Consider the following 26625-nt stretch of genomic DNA (forward strand, 5'->3'; position numbering starts at 1 on the left):
TGTATTCATTTTACATATGAAAAAATAAATTTTTGGCTTCACTAATGTTTTATGTTAAGCTTTTCAACAAAAATATCAAGACATTGTAAATGTAATCGAAATGGTCTCTCATGCAAGAAAGCTGGTTAAAACCCTTAGAAATAACCAATGGAACTTTTTTCTTAACCATGTTAAGAAACGTGATGTTAATATTTCATATTTCAATGAACCTAATTGTGAAGGGAGAAGCACTATGATGGTTCACGTTACTTTTAATCATCATTACCATTTTGACATCTTCAATGAAATAGTTGAATATAAATCACAAGAGATCGACTTCTGGTTTAATGAAAAAATTGTGGACCTTTTGAAACTTAGTTGTGCTTTGAATCCAAGATAATAGTATATATCTTTTAATCTAGATTCTATTTGCAAGTTTGCAAAAAAAAATATTATTCTCTTGATTTTACTCAACAAGAATTTGATATGTTGGAATTTCAATTGAAGCATTGTGAATCTTATGGGTTTGGTAGACACAAGAAAAAATCTCTCAATCATCTTGTTGAGAGCCTGGTTCGTCTTCTTTTAAGTATTTTAGTTCTACTGCATCTATTGAGCGCGCATTTTCAGTTATGAAGATGGTAAAGAACCGATAACCTAATAAAATAGGTGACAACTTTCTTGCTGATAGATTGATTATTTATATTGAGGGTGATATTGTTAACATTATTAGTTTTGACACAGTCTTTGATTATTCTAATGATTTGTCAAACCGTTATGTGCAACTGAAATGAAATTTCCTATTGGAAGAGTTTCATATTTTAGTATAATATTTAATATTTTGACACTTGTTATTATTTAATAAGATATTTGGCATACCCTGAATATTTGGGTTTTGTCATTGATCACATGCCTTATCATAGTTTTGATTGATAACAAATATGTATGAAAGTCTCCCCATGAGGCTTAGATTTGGGGACTCGGGTTCAACTTTTAAAGTGCAAGTTTTTCTCCTAATACGTTATTTTGCCTTTGAGTTGACTGTTAAGAGTTTTCCTCATATGATCGAGCCTTTTAGCATGGATCGAGCCTCATATGTTATCGAGTTTATATGTAAAGGAAAGGGAAAGAAGAGAAGAGGGATGAATAGAAGAGAAGGGGTGGAGTTTCCTTCCTTCCAAATCATCTCAAAAGTGGGAGGAAAATATCTTTAACAAATTCTATAGAATTCTCCTTCCAAATCTTTTCCCTTATTTTCTCTTCTTCCTTTAAATAAAACTCAAGAACCCAGATATTTTTAAAATCCTTTACAATCTTTTTCTTTCCTTTTAAAACAAAACTCAAGAACATACCACCATAAATCAACGCAATAATAAAATATATATATATATATATATAATGTTTTTTTACCCCTACCACCAGGCAGCACCAGTCAAAAACTCAAAATTTCTGTCTTCCACAACCAACAACAATAAAGCTTTAAGCCGCGGTTGTCGTTAAAACACATCCGACTTCTATTTAAGCCAAAATACAAAACCTCCCGTTTTCCACGTAAGCAAACGATGGAAGAACAAGATGGTCTTCGAGTTACCAAAATGGACGCAATTCCATCAGCCAAAGAATTCACTTCACAAATTGAACCTAAAAACGTTCCTGCTGTAGCTACACATACTAATCTAATTTTAATTCACCAAACTCAATTTGTATTTCTCATTGATTTTGGTTAATGTTAATTACCTGCAGGTATTTCATAAATGCGTTAATGATTGGAAGGCTTTCAGTAAGTGGAATCCGTCAACTGGCGGTCTCGATTACTTACAGGTCCATTTTCATCTCTCTAGTTTCTGTTTCATTCAAGTAATTATTTATTTATCAATTATCAAATTATAATCTAATTGAATACTTCACCGTAGGTATTTAGGGTTTAAGTTTAACCAGGGTTTAATTATAATCTATAGATATAGATAGGATCCACTGTGAAGCCACAAAATCCATGCATATTTGTGGATGGTACTTGTCACTTGATAGCTTGAATAAAGAAAGAAAGAAATTGCTCAGTGCCGCCTTCCACGGGTTTTGAGCCCCAATACCTCGATGGTGTATGGGGAGGTTAAGATGTAGACAGACCTTACCTCTACCTTAGTAGAGAGGCTGCTTCCATTTTCTACCTAAATGGTAGAAAAGGCCCTACAACCTTTACATGGGATGAGGATCGAACCCTTGACCTCTGTCTCCAGATGCCAGGGTGTTTACCACTGATCCAACCAAGTTGCTTTTACTTGATATCTTGAATATTATTGCAATTACCCACTCAATATCAGGTCAAAGAGCTCGCTATGATATTACAACAATTGGTCTTATTCATTTGAACATATGTATTTTTGGTCTTGAAAAAATGTGGTTGACTATAGTACTATACTACTATTCCATATGTAGCAAGAATATTTTTGGTTAATGCTTAATGGTGGCCACACTATGGGTGTGGGAAGGACCAAATATGGATGATCTGTAATACGACAATTCCTGCTGAGTGTTGACATGTGCAGTCCGTTGTTAATTGGATGTGGGTTGACGATGTAACATTACATGAAACCATCATTGAACCACATGATACACATCAATCTGTATCAAAGTGCTTAGCAAGTCTCTACTTTTATTTCGCCATATATAATATCCTCAACTATGTCTTGTCTCTTTCTACAACAGCACCTTATGTAGAAAAGTGGACGTTGATAGCTTTTATTACAGTTCTGCATCTATCATTCATATTCCAAATCAGTATTTGACATGCTTATTCTATTTATCACATTAACATGTGATTGAATATCAGTTCATATTTACCATTTCTCTTTATATGTGAACCGATACACAGGAACTTGCAGGGTCGTCAACGGTGGAAGTTATGTTGTCCAAATCTGCTCCAGTCTTTTACGGTGATATCAGAAACCATGAGATGGTATTTTTCTTGATCAGTTTTACGTGTTGTTTTATATGAAAGTTATGCATTGGAGGCCACTTACTGCAGTCATATCTTTCCTTCACTAGGTCCAGTTACCCTTTTCTGCCTTTATTGGATATTGCAATTCTTTGCAGAGCAAAGAAAGTCACGCTTCTTGCTCAAGTACAGAGAAGCTTTTGCCACCTAGCACTTATACCGAACAAGATGATCTATTAGCTGGGAATACGCTTGAACAAATTTATTTAGCACAGGTTGATATTTCATTTTCAAAGTATTTCTGCTAATGAGATAAGACTAAGGGGATACTTGGTTTAATATAGTAATGGAAATGGGAAACATAATGGGAATACTAACTAACTTACTAAGTAATGTGATCAAAGTATTCCTTTATATTAATGTTGCATGGTTTGTAATACTATGTAATGTAAGTTGTATGTATTTACACATATATAAAACATATAATATTAATAAATATGTAATACCAATAATTAATTAATAATATTAATTACGTAAGAAGAAATAAACATAATTTGCCTACATAGGAAGTTGAATTTTGATTACCCCCAATTTATTGGGAAATGGAGAATTAGCCACTAATGGGTAATGGAGCATTGCATAGTAGGATAACAAGCATAGTTAATCATTACCATTGCCATTCCTTATACCTTAAAATCTCCAACCAAGCACCCATAATACTTTGTCAAACAGGGTAAACGGAGAGGCATACCTGTCATCATATGTTAAAAGTCCTATAAGTTTGGGCAAGAAAGTGTTGTGATGGACACAACCCATATCAAATTAATGATGTGACCCGAACCCCCTTTGATTCATTAGTCAACACGCCCGACTAACCTCTTTTTGTACATCTAGCAATCTCAAAAATGTATTGATACCATCTAAGTGAAGATGTTGGACCTCCTTGTACTAATTAACTCGGTAGTGTTTGTGTATCTACATAATATTCAGAATGTGTGCACTGATACAGGTACCAATTATGAATAACGAGAAAGAAGAGAAGGTTCAATTAGGAAGTCTTATAGAAGACATTCAGACGGTATGTGCACAATGGTTGCAAGATCATCTTCTCTTATTTCCCTTGCAATCTTGCTACTATATATCTCCTCTCTTTTTTTGACTTTCTTGCTACACTTATTCAATACGTGTAGCCCCCATTTCTGGAGACAAAGACCTTGGCTTCTATCAATCTATGGATGAATGGTGCTCAAACAAGATCAAGCACTCACTATGACCCGCACCATAACCTTCTATGCGTGGTTTCTGGCAGCAAACAAGGTGTACATTTGTTAAATATTAATGCCAAAAAGTGTATATGCAAATGTGTGCCAAACAATTAGATTTTCACGGGGGATCTTCAGCTCTTACATCACTGGGAAAATTATTTTCACTGTATCAGTAAACTAGATGATGTACTTTTTGATGCTTAGGCACATGTATTTCTTTCACTGTGGTCATAGATCTTTATTTTAAAAAATAGTGATTTGCAACTTCTTTTGCCTAAACATGTGTAAGAGTGTGAAGCATAGATGATACACTAACTTTTTATTTTTTTTTCTGTTTCTTGTCTGCTAAAACTATGTCGTTCAGTTGATCTGTGGCCCCCTTCATCATGTCCTTTCTTATATCCGATGCCTTTGTATGGTGAGGCATCAAACCACAGGTATACATTCTCTTATACTTCTCTAAATAGGACAGGTAAAAATAAGTGCATCTGAAGAAAACCAAAGAACGGAACCAGGAATGAACTGAACTAGTACCTGTTATATTTGGTTTTTTTTTTCTCAGTTTGTAAAACGTCAGTTCTTGGTTTTGCTTGGACCGGAATTGGAACTAAATTAGTACCGAATTTCAAATGGCCTCATTTTATGTATGTATGTTAAGTTATGAAAAATCTAATTTTTATTCAGTTTAGAGTTCAGTTTGGGACCAAATAGGTTTAAACCAGTACTGAAGCAGTTTAGATCGGCCTGTATCTCATTTTCATTACTATCAATGTTCCAGTTCCGGCTCTGATTTAGTCCTGGTTTGGTGCGATCAGATCCGGTTCCATTCGATGAACACCTCTACCCCTACATTAGGAAGTAAAAGCACTTTCTAGTAAAACTGTCATGGTATTCATTCTATATATTTGGGTTCTACCAGCTCTATTTCCATAGACGAACCAGATTTTTCTCTTCATCCAAGAGCAGAACACTCAAAAAAGCATTCTCAAAGGGTGATTCTTCATGCAGGAGACGCACTTTTCATTCCTGAAGGGTGGTAAGATTTGTATTTCCATGCATTCCTATTCTAAACCTCGTAGTTGAGATCTAATTTGATTATTATGAAAAGAGTAACACAAGGAACGGTATCCTTATAGATGAATAACAATGTGTTGTGTTACAAAGCGGCTTAGGAACCTTTTAGTGACTGCCTCATTTCTGGTTACTCAGATTTTTTATGAAATGTGGATTTTCCAATACAAGAATGAATGACCATGAATCTCAAGTGCTTGTTGACAACTATTATTTGTGATGGGAATGTTTTTGATATATATAAAAATGTTTGGATGAGATAATTCAGGCTTTACCTACCTAGCACCTACGATTTTGCGCGAACTTTATGTAGAACATGTACCACCTAATCATTCTTTACTTAGCCACTTATCTACAATTAATTTCTTGTTTCTCATGTTATATCTCTTAACCAGGTTCCATCAAGTTGACAGTGAAAATTTGACTGTTGCTGTTAACTTTTGGTGGCGGTCTGAAATGATGTCTGGCATGTTGGAACACATGGATTCATACTATCTGCGCAGGATATTGAAAAGGTATTCCCTTTTGTACTTGTGTTTCTGCCGGTTTAGAACATTATACAGAGGCTGATACTGATCATGCATCCACTGTTTCATGTCTACATCAAACTGGTAAAACTTCAAGACTGACTGACAAAGAAATGGTAAATACTTCTTTCAACTCTTACGTATTTTGCATGCTGTGGATGATTATTGGCTTTTTACTTTACACAGCTTTTGTAATCTAATTGGAGCTATACAAAATTACACTAGTTACTATTAGCCTCCAAGTATAAGCTCACAGTGGAGTGTATCATGTCACTGAACAAGTGTGTATGATATTTGCTATCCTTTGTGTCAGAAATCTTACTAGTGTTTTTTATCACTTTCATAATTTGGACAGAATCAGATGCTGTGTAAGACTTCTCCTAGTGTGCATAACAAACCTTATGAACAATCAGGTTAGTTGTAAAATACAAATCTGTAATTTATTTAATTCCGTAATACATGATACATGTGCTAATCTATAAGGCTTATTGATTTAGTACATGATACATATGCTAATCTATAAGGCTTATTGATTAAGTATTTCACGGATGATGATAATCAATTGCCTTAATGATTTATTTCATAGATGAGCATAGTATCAAGGTTTCTGGCGGGGATAAGTTGAATGATGGGAACATGCTACAAGATCTAAAGCCTTCTGTTCTCGAATCTCTTCATAAACTTGTTTCTCTAGTCCATGACCGTGTCAATGCTACTGATTTGAGTTATGACATGGAGAAAACAGGGTCCAAGAAAACTGTGGTCTCAGAATTGTATAACCTGGAGGATGATCTAGTTGCTCATATTTTCTGGATTCTTGAACCACTTGATCTTCAGAAAATGTTTCTTGCCATGGTGGTGAGCCCAGATTCTCGTCCTATCTGTTAGAGGTTGCAATTTTGACTCATTTAGCAAATGGGTAGGTTAAAAGTCATCTGAAATGTATTGAAATACATAAAACCTCCAAATAAACTTATTGATAAAGTTAGATTGATATTATGATAGTATGGCACCCTGTTTGTAAAATTCTTAAATATTGGGTTCAAAGTATTGTGGGTCGGCCCAACGTGAAACACTTCTTGTTTAAACTCACATATAAATTACCTATTGTTGATTTTTTTCCAACAGGAAATTTTAAGATTACCTGTTTTGCCTGTCAACTTATTACCCAACCTGCCCATTTTATCACATCTACTATATGTCAACATTTCCTTGCCAATTACGGCTTTTCCCAGTACTGATAGCCGATAGGTCAATACGTTGCACTTTCACATCTATTTAACTATCTTCAACTTGTGTGCTTTCTAGCATCACTTCCCAAGAACTTTGGAGGGTTTAGTACTGCACTTGGTTTCACCAGTAGGAGCCGAAGTCCTTACTCAGAAATTTGATGAGATGGATCAACTAAATAATGAAGATGACAGGTAAATATATCTGGATCATTCAGAGTTTGTTTCCCCGCCCTCACTCCCTCTCAATAAATAAATTATTCAATTACGCTAGTAAATAATTATTGACGGGGGCTTGGACTATATTTTGATTCTGTTACTCCCAGGAACGAATTCTACAGATTATTTTATAGTGTATTTGATGACCAGTTTGCTGTAATGGATACACTTCTTAACGGAAAGGAGTCATTTTCATGTCAGGTACAACATAAACTTGATTATACGGGCCTCTTTAGCTTGTTAATTTTCGTTTACTTGATTTTTTCTTTTCTGCCTCGTGGTGCTTTGACTTTTTTTTTTTTTTTTTTTATCTTTCTAGTTACTAAACAAGCAGTTATCACAGAAACACACGCTATACATCACCTGAACTCTAAATGAACCCATTAATTCGAAATCCATAATTAGTATTGCTTGCTCACCTTGATGTTTGAAGAGAGGCAGAATTTTTAGATGTTTTTCCCCATCACAGAAATATGGGCTCAAAATATACTTTTTAGTCTTAATCAGGAGTCCGTTGCATATGCTAAAATGGGTTTCCTGAATCTTTCTTTGACTTAAGAAGTTTTCTGATTCTCCTTTTTGTTTAAACTATAGTGAAAAAGCTACTATTAATTTTTTAAACATAGTGTAACAAGCTATTATATAAATTGCCCAGGTATTTAAGAACGTTATGGATAAATTTCTGGGAGTTAAGGTTCAATGACCAGATACATCAATGGAAATGAGACATATACTGATGCTGATTTCAAGAATTTGATCCCTCTAATGGTCTCAAAAGTGCTGATTGATAGTTGAAGGAGGATGCTCTTTTCTGTCCTCAATCACCCTATATGTGAGTTTTTAGTTTCCTATCATCTTCTTATACTTTGGCAGTTCGCATTTGGTTTCTTTGATTATTATTATTATCCCTTTCTATGACCACAAAGCCAGCCTCTTGATCTGAGTACTCGTTTTTTTCTACTATTTCTATTAATTAATTTAGGATGTCAGTTCTGAAGTCATTGGTAATCTTACATGTTCACTAGGAACTACTATTTCTTGAAGAGAGGTACAACTGCATCTGCAGATGGTTCTGACATACTGAAGTCACAAGAATACAAAACATCTTTTAAAGAAAGCGTGCATGTCTATAACAATCTTCTTGCCGCCTTGTGCCTACAACTCCTACAAGTAGTACATGTATCGATGCAGGTTATGCTTGTAAGGTAAAGTATATTTGGTTTGTTGAACATCCTTGAAAGTTTAAATGGAGTGGTGGTCATTGGTCAGGTTCAAAGTTTCAAGCTTGCACAGTTGAGGCCATGAGGGTGTGCTCTGTGGGCGTGAGATTTGCCCACAAATTAATTGACAGGGCAGATTCACAACCTTAGGGGTTGAGTTGGTGAACACATTTTCAAACGTTAATAGTTTGTATTTACTAGATAAGTGTCTTAGCGTGTGTACAACCAACCATACATGTACTCATTGAAAGAAATTTATAGATACTAAAAGGAAACGCAACATTCAGTCTGAAAAGTAATCATGCATACCTTTACCATTCTGTCATCATTTTGATGTCAATCTCAAGATACAAAGCCACCTTTGAAAAGATTTTGATGCTTAGCTCAAGGAAAGTAGGTAGTGTAGAATGTTGCTGGTAAAGTCATAATATTCTTGCAAAATTTTTTTATAAGTCAACTTAAGTGTGTACATGTGATGACTTAATTGTAAGATGGGTTGGATTATGTTTGATGTTTTGAACCGGGAAAAAGTCGGCACTCATGTTTGTTATTGGTAAATCGTTTTAAGCCCCTTGTAACAATAATATATGACACTCAATGTCTTTTATTGTCATGTTATCATTTTAATTTTGTGATGCAGAAGGCTTCATTCGTGAAGTCTTCGGCACAAATGACGCGTGCATGATCAGTTAGTATTCGAAGGAAGAAGGGACGTTTCATGGAATTGTTTGGATGACTAGTATGTTGTCCAAAACAGGGAACTGTAACTCTCCAACACTTCTTGGAGAATATATCTGGTGGTAGCATCTTAAATCTCTAAAACTTCAAATCAACTTATGAAATGAGAAAAAAATGACACACTGGAAATACAAGTGAACGGATTTGAAGTGTAACAACAAAATAGATTCTTCATTGATATTCATTACTACACCGTTTATTACAACATTGGCGATGGCGCAAAACAACTTGATGAAGTTACCGCAACGGAACCGGATTATTATCACCGAAGAGATTCAATTGATTGATATCAAAATACTTCCGCTTCCGTATCAATACTTTTTCCTTTCTGAACCTACATTTTATATTTTAACCAAAATAAATCATCACTAAACTACTCCCAAATCAAATATTAATAATCAATAATGTATATATATGCATATACATATACAAAAAGCATAAACAACAATTTAAATAACGACCTAGACGTGTGGCTGCGGTTTCCGGTAGCCGGTGAGTGATGTGACATTTGCGGTGAAAAGCGTCGGATTCCGGCGACGGTTCAAGTAACGCTTTGAGCATAATAACTTGTTGGATCGCCTGAGATTTATTCCACGATGGCCGTCTCATACCTGCACCGACAGAATAATCAGATACAGTAATAATTTAATCTACATAAAAACAAACACGCAGTAAAAACACCTATAAAATACACACACACACACCTTTTTGTTTGAGGTACTGGCGGCATTGTTCGCGAGTGATTTGAGAAAAGTCTTGTTCGGTTAGGTGGTGAAGAGGCTTATCTAGCAATGACGTGGCGGATAGCGATGGCTCCTCCGACGTCATGATGGTTGTTGGAGGTCTTTGATTCTGAAAGTCAAAGAGAGATGGTATATACGGAGTATTATGAGTATTTATTTTCGTAATTTCGTGGATGTGGACTGGAGAAGTGTTTTTGGCTCGTTTGAGTCTTTGGGACTTTCAACTTTGCACTACGGACAATTTAGCCACCATGTAAACCAAAAAGGATGTCCATTGTCGTACTTTTTTATTGATTGAGTTCAGCAAAAATTATGCACAATTTTATTTTATTTAAAGATTTTCAACCTTGAATTAAAATTAAAAGTTATAATTTAAAAGCAATTTTTAGATTTTGATTCTGATTTTAATTTAAAGTCAAAATATTTTTGGTTTTATTAGAAAGTTAAAACATTTTTAAAAAATCATTATCTCCTTTTCACCTTTTAATGATGAATGAGGGTTAGGAGTATTTATCTTAATGTCATGGTTAGTTATTTACCAATAGTCAAAAGCTAACTCATAATTTTTAATAAATAAATCATCAGATATATCAACAAGAAAAATGATATATATATTCAAACCCGAAAAAAAAGGATAAAAGTTTGTTTAAAATCATGATAAAATATGCCGTTCAAAAAAATAAATGTAAGATGCACACGAATAAAGACACTATTGGTCCATGGAAATTATTTTTCTACCCCATTAAATAATATTACTAGTGGTCAGGCCCGTCCAATGGACGGGTAGTTTCAAAATATATTAATCAAAGCTAGAAAATTAGATTTTAAATATATTAAATAGATATACCGAAATCAACTTGAAAATTTGCTAGCTGAATAGTCACTCCATCGGTCAAAATACTCCAAAAATTATCCGCCCAACGAAGAAACATACGAAAATTAACTCCATATAAATATTGATTTCAGTTTACCTTTTTTTTTTTCAACTTTAGTTAAATAAAATATAAGAAAGGAGGATTAGACTCAAGGAAGTGGATTAGGGGTGCCAAGTGTACCCCCAACCCCCTCTTTTAGTTATATTATAAATATCTCACAAATATATACATAGATAATATGTATAAACTGTCACATAGATACGATTTTTTGATTGTCCAATCTATCAAAACAATGAGTTTGGGTTTAACCAAAATAAGTGATGATTTAAGACATTTGTAACCATTAGGATATTTTAATAGTGGTTTATTTAAATAGATAATATCATTTTTTATTATGTTAAAGAATATTGTAGAATAAATATTTAGCTCAGATGTATATAGATGATCATATTTTAAATGATTTTTTCTCACACTAAAATGTTTATTTTATAATATTTAAACTTATTTGTAATTTATATACGCTTTTCACCCCATAATAATTATCTACCAAATGTCTTTCGAAAAATCATTTACCGCCATATAAAACAAAAATTATACACGTTTGATAAATGAAGTTTTTACTTATTAAAATCAGGTAAAATGATAAAAATTGAATAATTAATTTTAAATAAATAAAGTTTTTTTATTTTTGAAATGCTGTTAGAATCACTCACAGCGAAACCGTTTATAATGACCATTGAACTAAAGCCCGTAGAGTAATACCTTCTTTCGAAACACATGTGAAATCCAAATTAAAAAATGAGTAGAAGAAAAAGAAAATGAAATTTAATAGGGTGGGCGATGAAGAAACTTCCCGCGCCATCTCAAAACTGCTCCTTTCATCTCAATATCTACCTAACCCCAAACCCCTTCTTATTATCTTCCTCCTTAAGTTATTAAGCACAACGATCTTGAGTATTGTTAATATTTTCCTTTTAAAACACATTCCAATTGATTTCCCTCATTTCAATCCAAATTCATCATGTCAAACATGTGGAATCGAACCTTCTCAACGAAATCCGACTTGGAATCCGGTTCAACCGAACTGCTATATCCGACAATGATCGAGTCACCGGATCTCCGGTGGTCATTTATTCGTAAAATATACACTATCGTCGCCGTTCAGCTGCTCCTCACCGCCGCTGTCGGCGCCGTCGTTGTTTCTTATCATCCGATTGTTACCTTTTTAACTACTACTAGAGGCGGTTTCGCTTGCTATATTCTAATAATTTTTACTCCTTTCATCAGTACGTAATCAATTTCGTTTTTATTTTAATTATTACATATCTAATTTTTTATTTTGAAGATTTTCAGTTTTTTTTTTTTTTTTTTTTTTTATAATTTTAATTTCGTGTGTATTTGTTTGCTGTGCAGTGTTGTGTCCGTTATCGTGTTATTATCAGAGGCATCCGGTGAATTATGTGTTGCTTGGGATATTTACGATAGCGCTTGCTTTGGCTATTGGTTTGTCATGTGCTTTCACTAGTGGTATGTTGAAATTTGATTTTTTATATTTGATTAGTTTGTATCTACAAATATATAATCGGTGTTAGGAAATTGAGGGATTAAACTCTGACTACTGATTGCTGTGAAGCGTGCGAATAATATTTGTGCGAAAATAGAACTCAGCAGAAAATATATACACACGTGCTATGGGTTTTTAGAGAGACTTGCTTTACATTTTGAAGTTAGGGTTTACAATCACACTTAGAACCTAAGCAACGTATAGGGTAAATCTGATATAATGAACAGGATTGAGGCACCCCGTGTAGACCGTGTGTGCCTTTTGTTTCGAGTATTTGCTGTGTGGATGAAACAAGAACTTTTAGTTTTAATCTCAAGTTATTGGAGATACATTATAGGATAGTCAATATAAGAAAATAGAACCTTCACAAGAGAGGTCCAAAGTTTGAATCCTCTTGAGGAGTTCAAATTTTGTAGATTGGTGATAAAGAGATGGTTCTGTTGTTTGTTATAGCAGGAATGGGATACTAAGATTTTTCACCTTATTTTGAGGGGTTAGCTATTTTGGTTGCTAGGTCATAGTTAGTTACTTGTTCGTTGATGCACAGAGGTCCGAGATCTGATAGTAGGGAATTGGCGATTTTTTACTTGGTTAGGCTTATAATCTGTATAAGCAGCTAACAAGTGTTGCATCATCCGTACTTGTACTTTTCTATGATCAAAGGGCTGCTTGTCTACTGTTTTTATTTGTACCAAACCTTATATGGATATCGGACATGCATTTGTAACTGGTAGCCAAACACTAGCTAGTGTGTCATTTATGTGTAACATTAGACAACTTTTATCCAATTTCTCATCTGCTCGGAAGTTTGATAATTACTTAAAAAAGGCTTAAACCCTTATAATTGTCTCAGCAACGGTAATATAATACAAGCTAATTGCTATTATTCGCATCTAGTTATCACGGTATGTCACAAAGGACAACAAAGTTCAATATATGTAACTAGTTGCAAAGTTCAAAACTCTTATATTCTATTAACCAGGATTAGACATTGAAATGATTTGATTACAACTTCTTGCAAATAAGTAGAGGCCCCATTTATAACGCAGACAACTCCCGTTCCAAACACCATTAATTCTAAAACTCAACAATCTATACCTTTTGCAGGGAAGGTCGTATTGGAAGCTGTTATTCTAACGGCAGTGGTGGTTGTGAGTCTCACTCTATTCACCTTTTGGGCTGCAAGGAGAGGTTATGATTTTGATTTTCTGGGTCCTTTCTTGTTCGGTGCCATTATGGTGCTTATGGTCTTCTCTATCATACAGGTTCGTTTACCTCCCCTTAATATGTTTGTTGATACATACTTGGGACATAATGAGATACAGTATGCTTGGTAAAAAAAAAACAAAGAGAGACATAATGTGATGTTTATAATTATATATGAAACTCATTCATTTTAAAAATAGTAAATCAGATTAAACAAAGAAGTGTTTTGGGTCAACTCAACATGAGCATCACCAATATGACCTCTTTGAGCGATTAACCAGCCCGACCCAACCATTTACTGCCTTTAATATTACCTTGTGTTCTAATTTTTTCGCTTTACATTCTGCAGATATTCTTTCCTCTGGGTAAGATTTCAGTGATGATATATGCTGGCCTTGCTGCTATCGTCTTCTGTGGCTATATTGTGTATGATACTGATAATCTGATCAAGCGATACACATATGACGAATACATCTGGGCTGCTGTGGCTCTATACTTGGATATCATCAATCTTTTCACTACTTTGCTTACTCTATTGAGAATCGCTGACAGATAAAAGCGAAAATAGCTGTTGTAATCCATTCACACATGCACATATTGTATGTTATCAAGAAAATTTGGTGTGCACACGTTAAATACATTAGAATAGGCTTAAATGCTTGTAACCTTAGAATATGGCATATTCTTCTAGGTGTTTTCTTACTCTCTATGTATGCTTATTGAAATGTTGCGACCCAGTTCATGTCTTTTGTGAAAACACCAGTTAGCACTTTTGCAAGAGGTAAATTGTACCACCACAATGTGTGGCGATGTATGATTTTTCAAAAAGAAAAAAAAAATAGTTTGAATTAAATTTAAAAATAAACTTCATAAATGTTGATTAGTACATGTGATTAGGTATTTAGCCATTTAGGGGTGACAGTGGCCGGCAGTTGACTTTGTATTGTCAACATGACACCAAACTGTCAAACAATTATTTATAGATTTTGGGTTAATTACTGAAATGGTAAGTGACTATGATCTATGAGAGGTATGTTCAAAATGACTGGTTTCATAGCTTGACTTTTGTTTCAACTTGGGCCATATCCCACGTTATTAAATTTCCACTCGGACAGCACCGGAAGACTACTGTCCATCAAAGGGCTTGTGTAAAGATAAATACAGATCTCAGCGAGTTAATATTTGTATAGGATCGAGTCTTGTTTATTGGTATGAAGTCCAGGATTGTGTGTCATGTTGATCTGTGAAACACAAAAATAAACTTGAAGTACAGTTGATGTATCTTTGCTTTGTCTAGGTTGGCTGCAAAATGAAAGCAGGAAATGTCGGGTTTCTGGGTCGGAAAACATTGTCATCAACCAATGTGGTAAATCCAATGGGAATTGGGTATCTGAATCATGTCCATTGAGCAATGGCTATTGCAATAAAATAACTTCAATTATAGCTACACGTCGACACCACATTACTTTTTTGTTTTCAGTAGATGAAGGGTAGACACTAAGGAAGCCCACAATTGATGTAATTCCAATGTCCACAAATCTAAAGAGATGTAGGAGGAGGATAATATTAAAACCGTAAATAGCTTATGATATTTAACAATTCACAATCACTACTAAAATCCAACCATACTTATATTCTAGAATTTCATAACACAAACCTATAACTATAATCATATCCTTTCTAAACCCGGGATCATTCTAAATCCGACCACCTGCAGTCCTTTACATTACTCGCTAACCCAAAATCATAACTAGTTGCTCTTATCTTATGGTAGCCGAGCAAGCTTCTTTTCAGCTACAATTGACAAAAGTCTTGACACACCTTGAGTCCACATATCATATTCTCTTTGGTTCCTACACTCAAACTCCACCATTCCTCGAATAGTTGTCCTCAGCCCAAAGTACCTCCGTTGCTCACCGCCATCAAACAAGTGTCGCCCTGGCCAAGCTGGGATATTCTTGCAAACCTCCAAAACCACATCTGAAATATTCAAATCGTTAGCAAGTGTGATCTAAACCGATTCATTAATATATAATCTAATTAGTTAAGATGACTTACTTTTCTTCTTTTTTGTGATTGTAGAGCCAACATGTTTGCTTTTCATCTTTAACATCACTTCACCACTCCGGTGGATATAAACAGATACAATTTTCCAGTGAAGATCACCTACATTATTATGTCCCAATGATTATATTCTTGACTAATGATGAGATCTATTTGTGAGTAAAAAGTGTTGAATGAGAAGTGAGGTTAGATTTTTTACCATTACGGGTGCGTTTGAGAAGCTCACTACCTCGAGCAAGAAGTTCTTGATTACAAACTCCAAGAAAGTTTTCTTCGGGGAGAAGCTCCTCACAGTAACCACTACTCTTTCCATGGTTTTTGTTTACTTTAACTCCTCTATCAACTGGTATCACTGCTGCTATATTCCATACTTCCTTCAATGCCCGTGCCTTCAAAGTCGCTGCTCCACGTAAAGCTATAAAAGCACAAGTTTGATACATTAGCAGAATATACTATACAAACACAGATTGTAAGTGTTTCTAATAAATGTGGCAATTTTGATCTATTTACTAGTGAACAGGTTGAATTGGGCTGTGTTTTATCTCAAATGGGTCTAACTGAAAAACTGGGAAAGATAAATGGGTTAAAACTTAAAAGTTGCCCATAGTCTTACATAACCCCTTTTAACTTTTGAACCATTCACTTAAAAACTTGTGTTGTTGATGTAAAACTGTTGTCATCATACCTCTTAAGAAATTTTTATTTAGAAAGTCTAGAAGTTTTACCTGTGGCAGCTGCAGCTGTGAGAGTTAGTATATCTCCATGGGACTTGACATTAACAGCAGAATTGACGGCAGCAATAAGATGTTCACGTTCAGCTCCCATGGCTTCTGCAGCTTCCACACATTGGGCAGCAACCAAAGTGGCGGCAGAAGCTACCGCCATGTCTGTTTTGGCCATTTGCTCGTCTTTTCCGGACGCAGATGCTGATGCAGTGGCGGCGGCGATAGTGGCCACAGCAGCTGCCACACCAGCAACAGAAACCGCAGCGTGGAGTTGGGCGTTGTGGGCTCTGGTCTCTTCTTTCTTCTTCTCTCTTCTCTCTTTTAGCCACCTTCCAACTGTTTTTCCAGCAGGGGTGCTGCTACCCCCTGCACCATAACCACTACGCATATTGGCAAATAGGGGTTGCAGGGTGTTGTTTGCTCGAAGATACTGCAACACAATGTAAACTTTATCAATTATATCTTGTTTCACATAAAAGTTAACATTTGACTTTTGAAAGTCAACCTAATAAATGACCAATAGTCCAATAAATACAATGAACAATAAGATATTGCATTATACATATATATAAATACTATCTTGAAAGCCAAAACCTTTTTAATGAAGTTATTGTAAACTAAATAAACGTAAGAATGCCTTTTCTGGGTTGTTTATATATCTCTTCTCAACTCAAACATATGTTTCAATATCTATCATAAACATAAAGGATGATATATTATTAAGCAGTTTCTTTCTTTTATGGTTATTTATTCTAGTATTATAAGGTGGCCAAAGATGGGACGGCCGTGTTGATAATTGATATTGAGATGGATATCTTAAACACAAAGATGTTTGGTAATCATACAAGTGTGCTTTTCCTGAAAAAATTTAAACGCAAGTTAATACGAGTCTGTATCAATTAAGTTAGACCCACCAACACTTTATTCCAAAATTTTCAAGTAAAACTTGTATTAGACTATTGAATGATGAATCTAATTTTAAAGTAATCTAATAACTAATGATGTTTTATATGTCTAAACACTTTGGTCCCTTGAACAACTTTGGATGATTGGTTCATATAATGCATATTTGTTACTATTTATTTATTTTGCAAAGGATGAAATTTAATTTGACATTGAAAACACATTTTGGAGTGTAGCTTGTAACTGTGAAGGACCCCATCAATAAGTTACAGAACTGTTGAACAGACAGAGGACAAGAGCCAACTGTGACAGACAGTGAAAAAACCACCCACAGTGTACATTAACAACAGAGTTACTGTAAGAACATGGCTAGAGGCTGACAAATCTTAATAGAACAAGACACACCATATCCCAAAAGAAAAGTAAGTAAAAATGTTAAAATACTTTTTCAATGCATGTAAAATTCACAAAACAGAAAACTATATACTCCCATCTTATGGAAAAAAAACTGAAGATCACATGTTAAAAGTTGTACACTAGTTCCATTTATTTGCAAATGAGTCAGGAACAAAAAATGAAAAAAGATTTTCACTTCAAGCTATTAAGAAGTACATTGGATTCAAAATGGATTTTTTCTCATGGAAATTGCTATGACTTCTATCTTCAACAATGTCAAGTAATTTGCAAGATATTTTTTTACTCTCTACAGTCGAGGTTTCCATTTATGAACAAAAAACTTTCCATTTAAATAACAAGAAAAGTTTCATGTTCATTGATTATCCTTTTATGGTTTTATTCATCTATAGACTATAGAAGGCTAAAACATAGTCATGAAAGGTACCATTAGCAAACTCTTATTAATTAAATAATTGAAATAGTTTATATTATACAATCTGATGAACAAACATGTTATCTCCATCTGGCAGTTAAATTTTGACAAATATTTGTCATCATACAAGTCAATTAAGAGTCTTTAAGTAGAAGTGTACTTGAATTTATCATTGCATAGGAAGAAAAAAAACTAGAAAAAAAAATGGAAGGAAAGACCAAAAACACTCTATAGTCCAAACTTGACTCATACAGTTGTCCAAGCACTACTGATGTCTTTTCTAGACTTTATTAATCAAGATTCTCAAAATCTTCATTTATTTCTTCTCTTTTTATTTGTCATTAAAAGAAGTTATTATGCCTTTTTCCAGATGGCATAGATATTTAGATCCAGATGCAAATTTCAGTGCATGGTTTACAAGTTACCTAACATTTATCCCTTCAGTGAATTACTTGTTGATATTACTAATGGGTATAAATATACATGAGAAAGGATGAAATAGTCATTTTGCAAAAAATAACCTATAGTGTTACTATTTTCTTTGAACTTTGTGTTTTTGTCAAGTGGATACATAAATTAGGACGGAAGAGGTACTATTTAGAAAGGATTTAAAGGCGATATTCCAATATAAACACAACAATATCTCTAGTTTACCTAGAGAGATTGAACCTATAACCTCTTGTAAGGAAACAAGACAAATCGAAATAGTGTAAGCATGTTTTGGACAGCCAAAATTTGTTGCATCCTTTATCACCTCATTATTAAGAAACCGGCACATAGGGTTTATTCAAAAATCTACACTGTTTATCTTTGAAAAATGACAAACTTGTTGATAGCATTGATAAAATTTAGTCATAAAAGAAGGCTTATTTTATGTTATTGGATACAACATGTCTTGCAATTATGTATTAACAATTGTACATTGTCTAGGGGATATTTTTTTTCAAATGTGAAAGGGCAAAGGCAGAAGTAATGTATGACGGATCATTTGTTACTTTACTGGATTAAAACTGACTTGTAAGTTGTGCATTGGATTTGATACCAAAGATATGTCAAATTCAATTTGGGAAGGGTCTAAAGCCTTGAAAGAAAAAGTACAACAGATTCTTTGCTTCTTTAAGGGAACTTATGCCACTTTCTTTCTTTTACATGGAAAAAAAAACTACACAAGGATATATCACACTTTCACCAATCCCTATAGACTAGATGCTCCTTCTCCAATCTCCTCCTTAAAATTAAACAACTCATCTTTATGTTACTTTTTTAAAGTTAGAAATATAATCTTTATCTTATCACCATTTTAAGGGAAATAATTATCCCTCCTAACAAAATAACTTAAAAATCTATGTAATTATTAGATATTAGATGATGAGATGTGAAAAAATCAAAAGGCAAAAATAGGAAGGAGATTTAGTAGATAACATATGTCACTTTTTTATAATTTTAGGTTGATTTTTAGGCTAATTTTTAAAAGATTTATCATTTTCCCCATTTTAAATACAAATTAATACACTAATACCATCTCTATCTCGCTCTCTCCTAGCCTAAACAACAAAAGTTTTTTCATATGCAATAAGCACAAATAATTTATACGGAGTAATACATTGTGTAATGAGTCTAGGGTAACTTTAACATGTCTAATTATAACTCGCCCACTTTAAATGCTGGATGGAGATTTTTTCAACTTGAGGGGTCAAGTTTGAAAAATCGTAGCCTTTGGATTATAATCAATGGACAAGAATTGAATCATAGCCTTTGATTTTAATCAAAGGGTCAAGATCTCTAACTTCAAGTTAGGGAGGTAACTTTTACTTTGTAATTTACCCCATTGTAAAATTTAAATAATGTGTGTAAACATAATTTTTCATTTTTTACTTTCAATTTTGTCATGTATTTTAATCTTCTTCTTAGCGTTGTTTCAGCTTAAGAAATTTAGTTTCTAGTATTATTTTGTCTTTTCTGGTTCTATAAAGTTGTTTTTTTTTTTTACTGTTTACAAAGTTCAAACTCAAAAATAAAATTAATGTGGGATGTCTAAGTTGAAAACGATGACCAAAAAAAAGGGGGGTAAAAAGTTATTGCCGGCTATTGGAGGTGCCTATGCATATATATATACAGATGAGGGTGCTGACGTCATGCGGCGCCACTCTATCAAATGAGTTTTCTACAATAGGCTTGATCAGATGGCAATTATTTCAATTTCTTCTTCTCCATTACCACTATACTCATTCAGTCATTTGGTCCCATAAAAATATAAAATAATAGTTAATTCATATCTATTGACTATTGTAAATGTAATTTTATAAATTGGATGTTATATACTCGTATATTAGATAACGCGACATACTTTTTTATATTTACAGTGACCTTATGAATTGATAACTTTCGTGAAAAGAAACCGATTAATAATTAAAAAATGTTAGTAAAATAAAAAATGATTAAAGTTTTAACTACATAAGCCCGACCCATGCATGCATGTAATATATATGAACTTGGGTCTTTAATTTGCCAAGAGATACATACGGGCATGCAACGGGCTCGAAATCTCGAATTAGCATCTATCTGCGGATATTAATTGGGCGGATGGAAGTGTTTTACAAGTGTTTGTCTTTTACGAATGAAATTTCCCAAAATAATACTTGGGATTAAAGGATAGTTATATCTAATCTAATTTTTTTTAGACTAAAAGACAAAGGTTGTGTTTGGTTGAATTAATTAACTAGTAAGTGTCCTCACTCACACTACTTTTAACTTCTTTTTTTTACTGTTCCATACTAAATTTCATAAATTAAGCCAATGATGATAAAATAAAATAAGAAAGTATATAATCCAAAAGAAGAAAAAAAATATACCTTAACGACGTCGTCGTAGTCATCAGAAGGAGAAGAGATAGGCGGAGTGTCGGTTTCTTCGGTGAGTGTTGTTCCATTTAATGGTCCACTACTATGTGACAGCCTTCCTGATGCCAACGGCGATATATCCTATATACATATACATACATGTAATTCGTAAATATCTTTATTAAATCTATACACACATTCAAATTAAGTTAAAAAATTAATTTTATTTATTTTTGTAACTTACGGACTGAGACATGATCCGTTCAAGTACAAGTTGTGAAGTAGCTGAAGACGCAAACGAAAAAGTATTTCCGGAAAGTAACACATTACTACTTTCCTCCGCCGCCGTCTCCACGCCGGAATAACGATTCTTGTTCTCCGGCACGGCGGAACCAGAGTTTTCACCAATATCACCACCAGCTAATTTTGGGACCAATGGAGATAACGGAGGATGTAATGTTTTTGAAACTTGAAGTGCGGCAGCACTCCATGATCTTGATAGAAACTCCATTGGCTTACGTGGACTTTCCGGCAGCTGAAACCCACAACCGCCGCCGTGACTTTGTTCTTGCCGTAAAGTTTCCATTTTCGGATATATTTTTAGTAAAAGACAAGAGGTTTGTGTCTGATTTTTTTCCTTTTTTTTTTTTTTTTTTTGTTAATATATGGTTTGTGGGGGGATTTTGTGGTCTTATTTTTTGGCATTTTATAGAAGATGTGTGTTGTACGGACATAAACGGGTCGGAATGGATTGGATACGGTTGGGTAGTTGGGTCAAGTACCTTTTGGTTCTAAACCCGGTCAACTATTTTTCCCGTTTGGAAAATGGGGTTTCGCTTTCCGTAATTCGTTTTCATTGGTTATTGCGATGGGCCCCGTAAATTGCACTATCTACATATCAATATCTATACTATTTTATAAAGCATTTTATCCTTTTTTTTAAATCTTAAAAAATGATTTAAACTAGTTAAATTACCTTTCTTTTATATTCACTAATTTAAACATCTCTACCTAATATACCGATAACACTCTTAAACGTTATACCTTTTTTCTAAATCAATTCCTTGAGCAATACTTGTTTGAGTCAATGACACATTTGGTGATAAAGGTTGCCTTGCACTGCCACTCTGAAAAGAATCTAGACTCCAACGCAAAGGGAAGTATATAGGTGGTATCTTAAAACAATCCTTGTGAAGAAGTGCCCGATTATATGACGACAAAGTATTCCCCAAAACTCAAAATTCTTGCAACTACACAAAGCAATGTGCCCATCCCAAAATACCTGATGATTTTTATGATTTTCACCATCAAAGTATCGTATAATAAAGTCGTTACCTTCAACGCGTACAATCGAATACTGGTTCGCTCTTTGAAATTCAACTTGAAACTTATTAAAAGCAAATGGTGTAAGAATTCCATAAGCCTGTTCTTCCAACGGAGATTTTGTCTTTAAAGGAACATGTGTAAGTGTAGTTGACATTTTGTCTTTCGCCTCGCGAATTTCAATTTCTTCAACGGCTAAATCAACCTAAAAATAATAAATAAGAAAAAAAGTTATGCGGCTTAAATAGAGTATTTTATAAAGGTATAAAAATTATAAGAAGTATGGTATTTTGTAAGGTATTACCTGCTTAACAAACTCTCTCAAACTTGTGCGAGAGAAAACAAATCGTTTAATAAAAGCATTTATGCTCTCTGATCTGCTAGTTGATTTCATTCCACAAAAAAAATAATTTCGAAGATAGGCAGGAGCCCATGACTTCCTAATCTTGTATAAACCTTGCACATGATTGTTTTTTTGCAAGTTATACTTTGAAATAATTAATGGCCAACTATGCTCGAATTATTCTATAGAAGTCATCTTATAAAGTGTATAGAAATCACCACACCAATTTTGGTACTGAGTACGGAGAAGAGCTGCAAACCAACAACTAAATTTAGTAGTGATATGCCATATACAAAAGCTGTGTTTTGTAGTTGGCATTTCAGTTGCAATTGCTTCAGTCATCCATGGATCTTGATCAGTGATGATTGTTTTTGATGGTTTTTTCATGATGGCCACAAAAGTCTGCATAACAATTCAAGAAAATGAATATGAATCATATACTACAAATAAATAAATAAATAAATAAATAAGTTAGATATTTTAAAAGACATACCTTCATCAACCACGTAAATGTTTTGACAGTCTCATTACGAAGAAGTGCACTTGCAAACAGAACAGTTTTTCCATGATTATTAATGCCAACGAAAAGTGCACATGGCATGTCATACGCATTGACCTTGTAAGTGGTATCAAATACAATTACATCCCCAAATTTTTCATACCAATCGAAGCTTTAAGGATGACACCAGAATATATTTTATAGCCTCATATCTTCATCAACGGTGTATTCATAATGAAACTTATTATTTTTTTCTTTTGAAGCCTCCATATAATTTATAAGTTCCATTGCATCATTATCTTCAAGTGCTCTTCTCACTCTAGCAAACAAATTATGAACATCTTTTTCTTGAAAAGAAAGATCACCATGTTTCACTTGTTTTTGGAGTTCCATTACATTTATAATCTGTCGAACATTGAGCCCGACCTCTTTATATAGTAAAATTTATCGTTCATCCTCTAGAGTGATAATGCGGTTAGCAGGAAGATAACGCATTTCATCGGGTGACAATAATTCATGATTGTGATCCTTTACAAAAGTTGTAACATGCCATTCTTCTGGAAATATATCACAACTTCTTTTCAAAGTAACACGCATATGAGCATTGCACTCACATTTTATTGAGCCCCTATTTCGTTGATTCTTAGAAAGATCAACTAGTTTTGATCGCTTCTTTCCTTCACGATGACAACAAATATCACGTCTAACTGTCGTATCATTTCTTTTATGAGACCGATCTTTGCGAACTGTAAATCCATAATTTTCATAGAAAACAAATGCCTCTTGAAAAGTGCTAAAAGTTTGACCAATAAAAGGCTCATTATTCAATGTTTCATCAATAATATTTTCATCGTATTCATCGTCTGGAAGATTGTTCAAATCAAACATAATTCCTAAATGTGCAACAATATTATTAGAAACAATTAACAGAATAATAGTAAATATATATCAACGACCTACCAATACTAAATAATAGTGGTGTACATTTACAATTAACAAATCATATATATCTAATTCGTAACTTGAGTAGATCAACAAGGAACTTAAAACTCAAAAATATATAGTCCATCAAATGTATGCAAAGCTATAGATATTCAATAATCAATCAACAAAAATATATAAATAACGAATCAGTGTATATCATAATCAAACACTAACTGAAAAGCAAAAATATCAAAAGTTTAAGATATATATAATGACCGGAGGAGAGCCGGAAGAATTGTAAAGTTTGTATAGGTTTTTGTTTTGATAAATAAAGATCTAAATAATAGTTAGATGTTTGAGATAAATTAGGAATAAATATTCAATTAAAATTATTTTTATTTGACTTTAGCAAAAGAAATGGAGGGACGACAAAAAAAACTAATTGGAGGGAATCTAAATTAATTATGCATTATTTTAGGAATGTAATTAGTGCTTAAAAATAGCCTAGTGGGCTGTCATTAGAAAATCCTTAATATAAACTAAAAGAGTAATAAGAAAGATCAAAAGTCAAAACATACAAATGCAAATGTTAGTTTTATAAGTTCACTAGTCTTTGGTGAAAAACCCCTCACATATCAATATTTTAATATTTTGAATAAATGTTTGGCCCCCATGATTTTTATGGTTTAAAAAAAAGATATGTGAGGGGTTTTTCACCTAACTTAGGTATCTAACAATCTCATATTCCATTCCCCCATATATATATATATATATGGGGTGCATAACTAATATATGAGGTTGTTAGGCACCTAATTTGGGTGAAAAATCTCTCACATACCTTTTTTTAAACCATAAATATCATGGAGGGTTAACACATTTATTCAAAATATTAAAATATTCGTATGTGAAGAAATTTTCACTCAAGTTAGGTGCATAACAACTCCATACTCACTTTTCTCACTTTTTTTCTCTCTCTCTCTCTCTATATATATATATATGGAAAAGTGAGCATGATGTTGTTATGCACCAAATTTGAGTGCCTAACAACCTCATATTCTTTTCCATATATATATATATATATTTAATAGGTTTTTTTGTGTCTAAATGAATCCGAACATGTTAGGACACGAAACAGAAACATAAAACTTGTTAAGACTAGATTGTGTTGTATTGTGCTAATAGGCGAGTGTCGTAAATTACCAACACTGATTATAATTCTTGTTTTGTAAATTAAACATTGGTGAATATCCTTCATTTTCTTAATAACTAACATGACCCTATGATGAGCAATTCCTTTGGAAAAGAGATTCTTTTTAACCTTAATTATATTATTACACAAAATGACCCTTAAACAAATGCTGAAGTAGTGTTTTATTTTTTAATGACAAAATATTATTAAATAACAAACGTCATCAAGCAAATTACTTAATGGTATGAGACAATAAAAGGCTCACAAGAAATTATGAAGGTTTTGAAATGACTCATCACGTGAGACAAATATCCTTTTACATCTACTCGTACACCACATGTGTGATTGAGCTACGATGAAATCAAACAAAAAGTATGAACGGATCTGTATCGGTGAGAATACTTGTTCATTACGATGTTTCCAAATGACCTAAATCGTACAAAACATAATGCGTTCAATGCACATCTTTTTAGTAGAAATTATGTGCATATCATCAATAACTTGGAAAGCATCCTCCAAACTCGTAGATATAGGATAAAGAATACCAAGTCATGTAAAAACTAATCTCCAAAGTTTGTCAGCAATTTTAGAACCCGCAAAAAAATGATGAAAAGTCTCAACCGCAGTCGAGCATAAAGGACATAAAACCGAAAGAATATCAATACTCTTACTCTAGAGATTTATCCGAGTCATAATACGATCTAATAAAACTCTCGAAATGAGAATGTTCACCTTTTTCGGGACTAGGCAATTCCAACGATTGATGGATGGATCAACAAGTAATAAATGTTCATCAATATGAGATCGAACTTCCTTAACATAAAAATCAGAAGAGTCAAATAAGTTCCATATCTATCTATATCTATACTATATTATAATAATTATCATTTTTTCTCTCATAAAAATGTTAGATGTAAAATTACAATTTTACTCTTAATAAATTAATTTACATCATCAATTCATTAATCATTATCTTATAAAATATCTCCACAACCCTTTATATCAATTGCATTAAATCAATTACTTACACCCACCACCACCATCAGTTCGTCACCACCACGACCACTGTCACTACCACCCGTCGTCGTCACCACCAAACCGCCGCTGCATCGCGCGGGTACAATGCTAGTCGATCATCATTTTCATTTAGTACTATATTATTAAGATTTGAAATACTGTAAGGGGGTGTTTGGTAGGAGAGAATTATAGAGAATGAAAATAGTGAGAAAGAGAATGAGTATTTGGAAAGATAATGGATTCCGTTGTTTGGTACCCACAGAAAATGAATATATATAAAAAAATAAAATTTTAAATAATAATCAATTTATTACATATAAACATCTTCAAATTTTTTTTTTTTTTTTCCATTCTCACCTATTCTCTAATGGAGAGAATGAAATTGATTCCCCTTTCTC

General features: G+C 33.5%; 4 protein-coding genes and 1 pseudogene across 5 annotated transcripts; 2 read left to right on the top strand and 3 right to left on the bottom strand.

Moving 5' to 3' along the window:
- The first annotated feature begins 1415 nt into the window (after positions 1–1415).
- LOC122591240 (tRNA wybutosine-synthesizing protein 5) lies at positions 1416–8740 on the top strand. 2 transcript variants are annotated; one of them, XM_043763474.1, is made up of 16 exons: positions 1416–1637; positions 1723–1800; positions 2852–2935; positions 3025–3189; positions 3924–3992; positions 4105–4231; positions 4544–4616; positions 5099–5215; positions 5646–5765; positions 5875–5893; positions 6133–6190; positions 6364–6635; positions 7086–7201; positions 7333–7426; positions 7881–8057; positions 8251–8740. In XM_043763474.1, the coding sequence occupies exons 1-15, from the start codon at positions 1542–1544 to the stop codon at positions 7926–7928; spliced, it is 1536 nt and encodes a 511-aa protein (XP_043619409.1). In that variant the 5' UTR covers positions 1416–1541; the 3' UTR covers positions 7929–8057; positions 8251–8740. The 2 variants fall into 2 exon arrangements, with proteins under 2 accessions (XP_043619409.1, XP_043619410.1); XM_043763475.1 differs by lacking the exons at positions 7333–7426; positions 7881–8057; positions 8251–8740 and having other exon boundaries at positions 6364–6696.
- Positions 8741–9326: 586 nt separating this feature from the next.
- Positions 9327–10163, bottom strand: LOC122591244 (protein TIFY 4B-like). The gene is made up of 3 exons (XM_043763478.1): positions 9888–10163; positions 9645–9794; positions 9327–9517 (listed from the first exon to the last, which is right to left on the bottom strand). The coding sequence occupies exons 1-3, from the start codon at positions 10009–10011 to the stop codon at positions 9495–9497; spliced, it is 297 nt and encodes a 98-aa protein (XP_043619413.1). The 5' UTR covers positions 10012–10163; the 3' UTR covers positions 9327–9494.
- Positions 10164–11588: 1425 nt separating this feature from the next.
- On the top strand, positions 11589–14441 carry LOC122591243 (protein LIFEGUARD 2-like). Its single transcript, XM_043763477.1, has 4 exons — positions 11589–12087; positions 12215–12328; positions 13473–13630; positions 13921–14441. Exons 1-4 carry the CDS (start codon positions 11823–11825, stop codon positions 14125–14127), a joined length of 744 nt encoding a protein of 247 aa, XP_043619412.1. The 5' UTR covers positions 11589–11822; the 3' UTR covers positions 14128–14441.
- A 691-nt stretch (positions 14442–15132) lies between these two features.
- On the bottom strand, positions 15133–21616 carry LOC122591242 (VAN3-binding protein). The gene is made up of 6 exons (XM_043763476.1): positions 21177–21616; positions 20945–21073; positions 16361–16790; positions 15835–16050; positions 15630–15737; positions 15133–15551 (listed from the first exon to the last, which is right to left on the bottom strand). The coding sequence occupies exons 1-6, from the start codon at positions 21516–21518 to the stop codon at positions 15337–15339; spliced, it is 1440 nt and encodes a 479-aa protein (XP_043619411.1). The 5' UTR covers positions 21519–21616; the 3' UTR covers positions 15133–15336.
- A 347-nt stretch (positions 21617–21963) lies between these two features.
- LOC122592092 lies at positions 21964–23985 on the bottom strand (annotated as a pseudogene).
- Between the last annotated feature and the right edge of the window lie 2640 nt (positions 23986–26625).

Source organism: Erigeron canadensis, chromosome 3 (genome assembly GCF_010389155.1).
Source record: "Erigeron canadensis isolate Cc75 chromosome 3, C_canadensis_v1, whole genome shotgun sequence".
Classification (NCBI taxonomy): domain Eukaryota; kingdom Viridiplantae; phylum Streptophyta; class Magnoliopsida; order Asterales; family Asteraceae; genus Erigeron; species Erigeron canadensis.